The sequence below is a fragment of the Sinocyclocheilus rhinocerous genome, unplaced genomic scaffold (assembly GCF_001515625.1).
Source record: "Sinocyclocheilus rhinocerous isolate Xijiao unplaced genomic scaffold, SAMN03320098_v1.1 scaffold622, whole genome shotgun sequence".
In the NCBI taxonomy this organism is placed as follows: Eukaryota; Metazoa; Chordata; class Actinopteri; order Cypriniformes; family Cyprinidae; genus Sinocyclocheilus; species Sinocyclocheilus rhinocerous.
Window position 1 is genome coordinate 781585 of NW_015641438.1, and position 12123 is coordinate 793707.

The 12123-nt window shown below is 38.9% G+C and overlaps 1 protein-coding gene across 1 annotated transcript; it reads right to left on the minus strand.

The window, feature by feature from the left end:
• Positions 1-5536: 5536 nt before the first annotated feature.
• LOC107754917 (connective tissue growth factor-like) lies at positions 5537-9297 on the minus strand. Its single transcript, XM_016571547.1, has 5 exons — positions 9179-9297; positions 7995-8211; positions 7589-7852; positions 7172-7383; positions 5537-5952 (listed from the first exon to the last, which is right to left on the minus strand). Exons 1-5 carry the CDS (start codon positions 9233-9235, stop codon positions 5647-5649), a joined length of 1056 nt encoding a protein of 351 aa, XP_016427033.1. The 5' UTR covers positions 9236-9297; the 3' UTR covers positions 5537-5646.
• Between the last annotated feature and the right edge of the window lie 2826 nt (positions 9298-12123).

The following is a 12123-nucleotide window of genomic DNA, read 5'->3' on the forward strand; positions in this document are numbered from 1 at the left end:
GTTTATTCCAGCCGCGCCACGCACGTTTCTGAAGCGGCTGTCTTTGCTGCTTCTGTAAAGATGCACGCATAAGCCTCCTTTGAATAAATATAGCCAAAATCCCACCAAAATCTGTTGCAATGACTTATCGCGAGAGGCAAAAGGTTACGTTTTAGCCGCATAACATTGGTTAATGGAAACGCCGTCATTTCGCAATACTTTTTTATCGACATTCAGAAAATATCGCCAAAGTTTTGCGCAAATCTGTGGAAACGCACCTATAAAAAGTATTTTAGGAGCACCAGTGCGACTGACCAGATCATCATCATACTTGTGATTGTGATCGCTGAGGGGAACTTCAAAGGTTTTTGCAGCGTTGAGTAATGTATCACAGACATATCTCACGAATCCTTTCATAAGCAAAGTGTAGACAGGGTGTAAATAAGAGATTCATTGCGTAGTGTAGAGAGCTTCGTTGATTATAAATGTGAGCTCGCGATGAACTAAGATGAGTGACAGCTTTTAATGATTTTTAAGGGAGTTTGTAAATGTGATACTGATTTAATACAACAGTTAAATAGACAAGAAGTTAATATTAAGTGACCTACATTGTCTGACTATAACACTATTGTCTGATTTTGCTCTATTTCGTCGTCGAAAATAGTTTAAAACAAACTCACAGCTCAGCCGCTGGCATCTCCATTCAAACGCATCTCCATTCAAACACAGCAGTGTTTCGTTTATGAATGAACTGCGTTTTTAAAAGAATCTAGTGAGTCAGTGATTCATGATTACCCATTCATAAATACAGTCACTTCATTCATTCCTGAATGAATCAGCCGTTCGAATGAATCAATTGAATGAATGATTCAATGATAAAATCAGTGACTTACTGCCACCTGCTGGCAGTTTGTTTCATTTTTAAAGTTGCTCCTAAAATTTTGAACGTGCTCCTAAATTTTTTAAGTTAAAGAAAAAGAAAAGTAAGCGTAGAGCCCTGTTAGTGCTTTGTACCTGTTTGACTGGAACTGAGCTGTTTGCTATGCAGTAACACATGCAAAGCAAAAACTCTCTGGTCATTAATAATGCATTTAGTACATCCTTCTTCTCCCCTTCTCCCTATTTTTCCTACTCTGTGATGTAACACGTTTCAAAGGGTTATGGAGTTTCAAAAGTTGTTGTAGGGTACACGTCTTCCATAAAAAAGCTTGTATTTCCAGGGTTTTGATTTTAACCCATTTTTCAGGGGTAGGTGAGCCAAAGTGATGGTTTCAGCCACATCTGTACAATGCTATCACAATTCACACCATTAAAGAGATCAATTTTCCTATAATCTGGGAGTCGTATGACCTCGCAAGGTCATGTAAGAATACTCTAGTCACTTGGATGCTTCAAACAATGATTTTCACCATGAACACATGAGACTACCATGCACAAATGTCTAAAAACAGCTGTAAAACAAAAATCTAAACACTGCTCATTTACATTAAACAGCTCTTCTTTTCCCCTCAAGCACATGTTTACATCCACATGACATTTAAGTGAGGGGGAGATGGGCGAGAAATTGCTCATTTCTCTGCAGTACGATAAATAACACCATAATAATGCATATGCATTACATAACTCACAGCCGCTGACACGGATTGAAACGGAACCATATGCATCAAATCTGTTTTACATGACTGAAACTGATCGAAATGGTCGGATATTAGCAAATAAAAACATAAAATGACAACGGCGATTCAGCACCGCATCGGAATGACAGATCTCACGCCAAAATAATGCAATAATAGTAACCGTGCTAACAATGAGCAGAATGTTCATCTCTATCTGATTCCGCAAATAAATCCAGCTGGAAATTTCTTAAATGTGTTTTATTTGGATCGGTCTTATGCGCGCGCTGATCCAGCTGAAGGCGCGAACCGCTCTTAACGGTCGCCGCTGTAACTATAGCAACATTATCTGTCAATCAGCAGCACACCTCAGTAATAACCAGTCGCACCTCTGCTGTACTCGAAATAACGCTAGTCAGTGATATTTACCTTCACAATTCTGACCGGCCGGCTTACGTGTTAGGTAAGTGTTTACCTGAGGCGAAGAAAAGGCGCTGTCCTTTATCCCCGTTCGGTGGGTTTTCAGTGGAATAATACTGTTTTTTAGTCGACGCTGTGCTCTTTCGTAGGCGAGCGTCACAGCTCTCTGATGTTCAAATCACGATTCCTTTTCTGCTGTGGGTGATTGTGGTTGTAAAAGATCTGGAAACTGGTTGTAAATTCAAACCTCAGCAGGGTTAATCTATGGACTACCACTGAGCCCTTGATCAAGACATTTAACCTTTGGAAACTCCACAAAGGAACCACTACAAAACCTTGCCCATACATCTATCAAAAGAAAATTATATTTTGCATAATGAAAATGAAGCCTCTATTCATTCAGAACTCATTCGTGTTTGCATTATGAAATAACTGTCATGTCAACTAAAGGAATAGTTCAAACAAAAATGAAAACTTGAGAACAGATTTGTATAAATGTATCATTATACATAATAGTGGATCCTCTGCAGTGAATCAGAATGAGAGTCCAAACAGCTGATAAAACATTACAATAATCCAATGTAAGTAATCCAAAAGCTACATGTTTGTAATAAACAAATCCATCATTAAGACATTTTTCATCTTTAAACTGTTGCTTCCGGCTAAAATAGAGTAGGAGTCCTCTGTTCATGATATTGCTTTCTCCAGTGAAAAAGTCATATTGTCTGAGTCAGGAGAGAAATATGCACAGATCAAACACCATTTACAAGTGAAAACAGTTCCGAACAAATATGTCTGTGACTTTTTGACTTTTTTTTTTTTTTTACTGGAGGAAGTGTTGCTTGAACTATGGATTCATATTTTGACCAGAAGCGAAGGTTAAAACATAATAGATTTGTTTCTTACAAGCACACTGATTTTCACTTTAACATGTTAAATGATGGACTGGATTAGTGTGGATTACTGGATGTTTATCAGCTGTTTGAACTCTCGGTTTGACGGCACCAGTTCACCGTTCATAAACACATCTACGTCTTGGAAGGGCCAAAAATGTAAAGCTTCAAATAGTTCCAGAAATAACACTGTAAAAGTTTTCATAAGAATAAAATGGTTTAATCCAAGCCTTCTGAAGAGATACACTTTATATGAGGATTTAATTTAATATTTTATTCATAAATACATTGATCAGTGCACATCCATACCATCCAGCTCAAGTTTTATGGGTTTGGATTAACATGACAATGAGTAAATGATGACAGAATTAAAATTTTGTGGTAAACTCTCCCTTTGAAGGAATATTCTGCATTCAGTACAAGTTAAGCTCTTTGTAGCATTATATTAATTACCACAAAAATAACTTTAGTGTGTTTAGTGTAGCTTTACTTTTGACACAATGAGTAATGTTTTGGCCAAACTGGCCCCATTCACTTCCAGTGTGTCTCACTGTAACCACAATTTATTTATTTATTTTTAAATTAAAAAAGATGGACAAGTGTAAATGAATTTTGTGCTATATTAGCCACTGTCTCAGCTGCAGATATACAGTCACTCTGCAGATTAGCTGAACGAGCCGCCTGCCTGTGTGCCAACCTCAATAACACAACAACTGCAGCAGAGCATCCTGAGCCTCTGCCAAAAATATAAATTAAGCACCATCTCTCTCTGTTTCCACACACATCTGGAAAGAAAATGTTCTGCTAGTATGAAATTCCCACCATTCCTAAATTATTTAGGCATTACATTTAATTGCTCCAACGTAAAAATTTAGAGACATAACATGAACCTTTCAATAAAAATGTCACAATAAATTCTAATACAAAATCAAAAAGTAAAACATTACTCTAATAATAAAAATTTTCCTGATTAGAATTGTTGTTTCTTAACATATTTTCTAAAAATACACTATAGATGCAGAATGAAATATAGACAGTAATGATTAGAATTCCTGCTAATTCGTCTTTATCTAATGTAAACTTCAAAATTGCCAGTACAAAAACAAATTTCTGATTTGATTATTTAGGTGAAAAGATTAGTAAAACAATTAACATCAATAAATATTTATTTTAAATCTCATTTGCAACTATTAATTTAACTACCATTATTTTAACATATGTTAAGGTTACTTTTTTTATTTACAACAACAAAGAACAAAGAAAAGACAGATTCGTAGTATTTTCATAGTGAGCGTATTATATAATTGGGTATTACAGGGTCATGAGAGCACTTTTACCTCAGACATGTAACTCTATTAATACTTATGTATTAATCACATTAAATGTACATTTGCCTTTTATTGTTGCCATATAAAGTGACTTTAAAAATCAATAATCCACAGAATATATATAAAAATATAATTTCTTTATTGGAAAATAAAAGTGCATCAGAAAAGAACTCGCTGGTGTCATTGCCAGGTGATTACAGTGAACACAGAGTAATACAGTACACATACAAAACTACATTTAAGAGTTAAACTACAGCTACATAAATTAGTACAATCTGTACACAGTCTTCTTACAGTATTTACACAAGGTGTATTCGTCATTGTTCAATTCCTTTCCATTCATTTCCTATTAAATAAACAGTAAACAACATAGGCAGTATCTCATTATCTGAGCCTGATTTGCTGGAGTGTTTTCTTCCCAAAATACTTTGGAACTCATTAGTGATTTTCATACTTGACAGATTGGGTTCAATTAGATATAAAATTATTAAGGTCAGTTGTTAAATATTATTCCTTGTTGTAAGGTAAAAAATAATCGTAAATAATGATAACCCAATTGACAAATTAAACGAAACAATACATATCAAGTGTAGGATTACATTATTGTCATTTCAGTCTATTCCTGTATTGAGGAAAACGTTCTTGAAATTAACTCATTATATGAATTATTTAATTAAGTACTTCATGTCCACAATGTCTTAAAGGAATAGTTTACCCAAAAATAACCTAAGTAATAAATAAAATAAAAAAATCATCAATATATGTAATTGCTTAACCTCAGACTACTCCAAAATCATGCCAAAAGGAGAATTTTTAAAGAATCTTCATGCAGCTTTTTTGTACAATGACAGTGTTTAGTGACCAAATTGTTATCGTTTTAAATTTTAGTCTGTTCCTTATAACAAATTATAGCATGGATTCAGAATCTGGAATACAGTGAAACACTGGTATGGACTATAGCAGTGGTTCCCAACCCTGGTCCTGGAGGCACCCCAACACTGCACATTTTGCATGTCTCCTTTCTCTGACACACCAATTTCAGGTCTTGGAGTCTCTACTAATGAGCTGATGATCTGAATCAGGTGTGTTTGATTAAGGAGACATGCAAAACATGCAGTTGGGGTGCCTCCAGGACCAGGTTTGGGAACCACTGCTCTAAACATCCCATAAGGAAACCATTCAGACAGCAGCAGCATTAATATTTAATTTATTTTCTATATACACATTTAGATGCTCGTGACAATATCTAGTTTGTCCAATGAATGTTTTCTCTAGTATTAAGACATGAAATATCTTTTACAGCTTGCTCACATGACGTGAGAATTTCAGGGTCCAGTAAAACACGGAGCTGCCTCATGTGCACATGTGCTTGATCATCAGTGTGTGTGTGTGTGTGTTATACCAGACAGCTCCTCACATGTCATTATTATAGTCCCCGATCATTCTCCGTGAGTTTGAGGCGAGGAAGATATCGTTCTCACGGGGGCAGTCATGATGACAGGAGCAGGTCTTAATGAACATCATCTTCTTCCTGAAGGAGTCTCCCTCAGGACAGCGGAACTCCACTTCGGCCGTGACGGTGGCGTGAGGCGTACAGCAGCGGCCATCCGTACACACCCCGCAGAACTTCGGCTTATACAGCCTGACGCTCTGGCATCCGGACAGTTCAAAACGCATCCCGCGCTGGCTCTTTGGGGTCCGCACGCACTTCTTCCCTCTCTATAAAGAGGAAGAGGTGGGCTATTAATATTTGAGATGTTTTTTTATGGGTTTAATGAAAAAAAAAGGCCAAAAACAAACTCAACACCACTTTCAACTAAAAATGGAAAACATGTTATATGTTTTGGCTGTTCCTTTACATGACAATGCCGTTTTGGTGGTCTAAAAATGCAAACTTTTGAAAACTGGTTTTAAAGTGCAAGTTTTTAAAAACGATATCATTATCGTCTCAATGTAAACTACAAAAATGTGTATTTGTGAAAATGGTGACTCTCGCCAACTACTGCAGGACAGTGGCCCTACAGAAACAGGATTGGACAACCCTGATCTAGTGGCTCTTTCTTTTCAAGATCTCAAATCACTTGCATATATGCTGTTGTCTGTGCAGGCTGCATGCAGATGGTGTGTTAGGATATCAGTGGACTGTGCTGATGATGAAAATTTACATCACGCAAACTCTCTGTGAGTCGGTACAAACACGGACATGGGAGGTAAACCTTCGGCTTTACTTTCAAAAGTCTGTGCCATTAAATAGCTATAAACATGGTGACAGTTTAACTAGCATGATTAACTAATTGGTTTAGTTTAGAGTTGGGAACTACAACTCAGACTGCAGTTTTAAATTAACTTGGACTTGGACAGACTAGGGTAGACTCGGACTTGGACTTGAAATTTTTTAAACAAATCCATGTCATGTGTAACATGAAAGATAATAATAAAAAAATAATAAGTAACAAAATAAAATTAAGATAAAAAGACATTAATAAACATCTCCCACTCAAACTCAACTGGTTAAAAATTAGGACTTGACTGAATTTAATTCAGTTAAAACAAGTGAACAAAGTAGTACAATGTGACCATGAGTTACCTAAAACGATGGAATAAATCAACAAATTCTTAATTCGTGGCCACAATTTCTTTCTTTTTTTTCACATGCCATCTTCAGGGCTCTGTAGTTTCTTGCCTTAAGGCCAGGATATATTTAATTTTCCATGTTCCATAACCCACAATTGAGTGTGCTAGCCTTTTTAGAAGTGTACTCTATTGATTTGGGAATGCGGACTGACGCATTGGGTGTACGCACACTACATAGAGGACCTTTTGTTTTTGAGTGCTCAAATTATCAGAGCTCAAGATGAAATTTACGTCACACAGTCGGTTAGCGAGCCAGAGCAGAACAAGGCCAGTATATGTTTGGTTTAACTTAGTGCTCTCTTACCTTGATGTCCTTTTCCAGCTCTGCATTGCAGGGGCGGATCATGCACATGCGGGTCTGCCGTTCCAGCTGGCATTGCTCATTGTCGTTGGTTACACGAGAGGACATCCCCATGCCACAGGTTGCAGAGCATTCACTCCAGTCAGTGGTCTGTACGATGCAGTTGTCCCTTGCGCTCTCAGGCTGGACATCCGGACCAGACAGTTCTCTATATGCTGAAAGAAGAGGAAGTGCATGTTAAATTCATGCACCAATGACAACTATATGGTCTTGGTCCAGGACCATATTTCAGCATATTTAATTTATAGGTGGTCCCCTTTTCTCTTAGGTCCAATGAGAGTGCTTTTGGAAGATTGGGAGATTTCAAAAAGGCCAGCTGTTTCAACATAGTGAAGCAAAATGAAAGAAAAGTTGACTTGCCGATTGACCTACCAGCCATTGCTGACTGGAAGGTGTCTTTCTGTGGGATCTGGTCGCACACCCACTCCTCACAGCACTTGCCGGGGATCTGGATGCGTCTTGGGTAGGGACAGTCTGGAGAGGGCAGCCGTATGTTGCTGGCACAGGTTGGTACGCAGCCGATCTCCCCATTCATGCAGACACAGTGATGTTTGCAGCTGGGCTGAAACGTCTCACCACTGCGGTAAATCACACCACCCAGGTCGCACGTCTGACCCTCTTGAGCTGCAACACGTGCAACAGCCATAAGACAACACTAAGAGGCTCCCACTTGTGAACAAAATGTGTAGTGGAATACATGCATAAACATTTGAATTCTCTCCTCTTTACCTAACAATTACTTTCCAAAATGCAACATTACACTCACCCATGCAGATGCCTGTCTCAGTGTCACTCAGCACACCATAGTCACAATACAGGTCCTTATGATGGTCACATGGCTCCAGGAATGAGCAGGGCTCTCCTGCCTGTCGGGCACACACCTTACAGCAGCTGCAGCTGTCCAGCACTAGACTGGTGCCTACAGGACATAAAGGGCTCTCAGCCGGGCAGTCACAAGGCTGAGAGCAGTCCTGACACAGCGCCTGCATAGAACATGACATGTTAGGGTTGCAACAGAAGCTTTCTCTCATTAATCTGTGGTAATAATAATTTTATCAACTCCCAAGATTATTCTAAAATGTCTCTGTCTGGGACAAATTAATTGCTATGATCAGACAGTCCATATGCAATATTCTTGATGGCCACAAGGGGGAGATAATATGCATTACAGTTGTAACTTGGATAGTGATGTTTTGGAAATACGCTAGCATAATTTCAGCACATAAAACATGTTTGAAATAATGAAAGGTGTAGAAAAATATGAAAGGTTTAAAAAGTGTGCCTGCTACAGTGAAAAATGGCGTAGAAACAATTTTCACTCAGAAATTGCTAGTAAATTTCACAAGTAGTAACAGTGAATTAAACATATTTAGTAGTAGAAGTAGAAAAACTAAAGTAGTATTTTCTTGTAAAACGTACTCCAGTAATCTTTGTTTTATTTCTAACTTAGAAAAATCATTTTTACAGTGTACACAGAAAATATAAAAGTAAAAAATTATGATAAATTAGACATATTTATTAAATACAACTTTTATATTATACATAAATATTTGGTTTATATAATAAAATTATGTAAAATACATTCATTCAGATGGTAGACTGGAGTCTTGGCACTGTTCTCAGCATCACAAAATTACATGCAAGCACAAACCAGTATAGTGACTTATACAATCTTCACATTAAACGTTATTATGGGAAACGTTATTAGAATGCACTTAATTAAAGCTAATTAGACCAATTACCTAAAACTACACTTGTGACTAACCGCCTCACTCTGCAAACAGTAGCACACAGATTAATTACTATGTATGTTATGTCATTTCAAATGATAGTAAAATAATACATCATTAATCTACATAATCAAATCAACTAATTTATGTAAATTCTGCACAGTGCTAATAGCAATAGAGCTTCATTTACTTTGAATATATCATTGTTGTGTTCCCTCACCGTATGTATAAGCAAGCAGAGAACGATGCATGATCTGGTGATTACTGTTCCAGCCATTCCAGCCAAGCGCACACTCCACGGGTTTGTTTTGGTTCTCTGGTGTCTGTGATCGCTGTCAGACTGCAGGATTGGAGTGGAGTGGAGAGCAGAGAGCCCCTCTTTAAATACTGCCAGAATGGGGTGTAGCCCACCGGAGTCAAGCTATGCCACGCGACCCAGAGGGGTGAAAATATTTCAATTCCAGATGGTTTTCCATAATGTTTGAAAATGCAAGAGATGCTGTCGACCAGCCTTTCAATTAATCATACTACAGATTCCAGAGCGTGCACATGGGGGGGGGGAAAGTCTGGTTTCTGCACATGGTTTGACTCCTGTTGTTGTCCAGTCAATCGGGACGGTTCAGGATGCTTTGGCAAATGATAGATTAGAATGTTCATCAAATATTGTTGAAATGCAACAATGTTTAGATGTCATACAACTATGCACGCGCGCTTCATGTTTGGACTGGCATTGCATTTAACAGCAAAAACAAAACTGACATACACAGACTGTTTTGATACAAAATTATTTTCCACCACATGATGTCATGCTAGACAGGCCTGCAGGGCAGAGGATATGACACGGCCCGCAATTAAATTTTTTTTTAGACTAAATTACAAAGAGGACAGCGTGAAGTTGAGTTTATTGGAAATCCAAAACAAGCTCATGAAATCCGTCTGTGTCAGGTACAGAGAAAGAAACATGGTAGATGAAATGAATTTGTTTATTTTTTTCCTCCTTGCAGCTATTTCCTGAAGCATGTCAATCTCTTGAGGTTCTGTATGAGAGAAAAGAGACAAAATGTACTCAACAACAGTAAGCAGTTCAGACTTAACCACATTACTGCAGGTGGTTGTCATTGCTATTTAGTTGCTAAAATGTTCTAAGTTGTTTCCAGGGTGTTTCTGGGTGGTTATTTACTAGACCACTCCCAAGTTCTGTGATATTCTTTTGTTATTGTGGTCCCTCCACATCATTCCAAACCATCATTTCTCTCTTCAGTAAGAAACAAAATAAGATACAGTATATTGAATAAATAAATACAACTAATTGTCACAGCCGGTACTTGAACCCAGAGTGTGTTGCTGGAAGACTAGAGTGCTAACCACTACACTATGGAGCAGTGTGGACCCCATTTTGCAGATAATCACAAGAGGCAGGATTTGAGGAAAACAGTCTTTACTTTAAGTCCTTCTTAAGCACAAAAGAATCAAGCATCAAAAGCTGGGCTGAAGAAGGTACAGATCCACAATGACTTGCAGGCAAAAGCATAAAGAATAGTTCCCAAACATGCAGGTCAGAAAGATCTGTGTAAAAGTCTTTCTAAGTAATCCAAACATGGGTCTTACGAGAACATGCATTCACCATAGATCTGCCTAATCAGAAGAACGTCAAGACTGAACAAAAATACAAACAAATGCAGGTCTTATATACACACACACACACTAACAAACCAGGCACAGGTGATATCATTGAGCTAATAATGAACAGGAAATCAGGAGGACGTTGTGGAAGGTCTTGCACTCTCTATTTCCCTCTGCTGGACAGACCGTGGGGTGACAGGGCCCCCCTTTACGGCCAGCTCCAGACGGCCCAGGACGGTCAGGATGCAGGCGATGGCATGTTTGAATCAGGTCTGGGTCCAAGATGTGTCGTGCTGGCACCCAAGTATGCTCCTCAGGCCCATATTCCTCCCAGTTGACCAAGTAGTGAAAACTATGGCCATGCCATCTTGAATGTAACAATCTCCTCACTGTATATGTGGTGAGGGAAAACGAGAGCTGGAGAAGACAAAGGAGAGGTTATTACAGGTTTTAGTTGAGAAAGATGAAAAGTAGGTCTTACTCTCATAGATCTAGGTAAAACAAACGGGTATGTAACAGGGTTGACCCGTCTGGTGGTTTTAAATGGGCCAACAAATCTTGGGGCAATTTTTTTGGATTCAACTCTTAAAGGCAAGTCCTTAGCTGAGATCCAGACCCTTTGTCCTATTCTGAAGAGTGGGGTCACCATCCTTCTCTTGTCAGCTTGCTTCTTGTAATGAGTTGAAGCACGTCTCAAGGCCAAGTGAGCCCTTTTCCATGACCCTCTGCACCGTTCAATGAACCTTTCAGCACTAGGGAACCCTTCCTCTTATTTCTGACTGAAGAACAGAGGTGGCTCAAACCCAAATTGACACTTGAATGGGGATAAACCAATGGAGCTGTGAAAGGTGTTGTATGCCAGCTCTGCCCAAACCAGGAACCGACTCCAGGAGGATGGCTGATGGGATGTGAAGCAGCAAAGGTATTTCTCCAGTTCCTGATTTACCCATTCTGTTTGGCCATTTGACTGAGGGTGCAAACCTGAAGAGAAACTTAAAGAAGAGCCAAACAGAGACCAAAATGCCTTCCAATAGTCAGACATGAACTGAGGACCCCGATCAGTAACAATATCCGCTGGAATTCCATGGATCCTTACAACATTTTGAAGAACAATCTCAGCAGTTTCTTTAGCAGAAGGAAGTTTAGGTAAAGAAATGAAATGTGCAGCTTTAGAAAAGCGGTCCACCACCACAAAACAACAGTGTTACCTTCAGATACTGGCAAGCCAGTAACAAAATCCATGGATATTTGAGACCAGGGACACTGTGGGATGGGCAGGGGGTGTAGGAGACCAGCAGGACACTGATTAGAAGACTTCTGTTGAGCACAGACTATGCAGGCCTGCACAAAAGATCCAACCTTTCTTGACATCTCTGGCCACCAAAACCATCTCTTAATAAAATCCAAAGTCCTCTTTACCCCTGAATGTCCAGCAAGAGGAGAGGTGTGGCCCCATTTAAGGACCTCAGATCTTGCTTCCTTGGGAACAAACATGCATCCTGTTGGAACCTCATCTGGAATGCATGTGCCACGTTGTGCTTC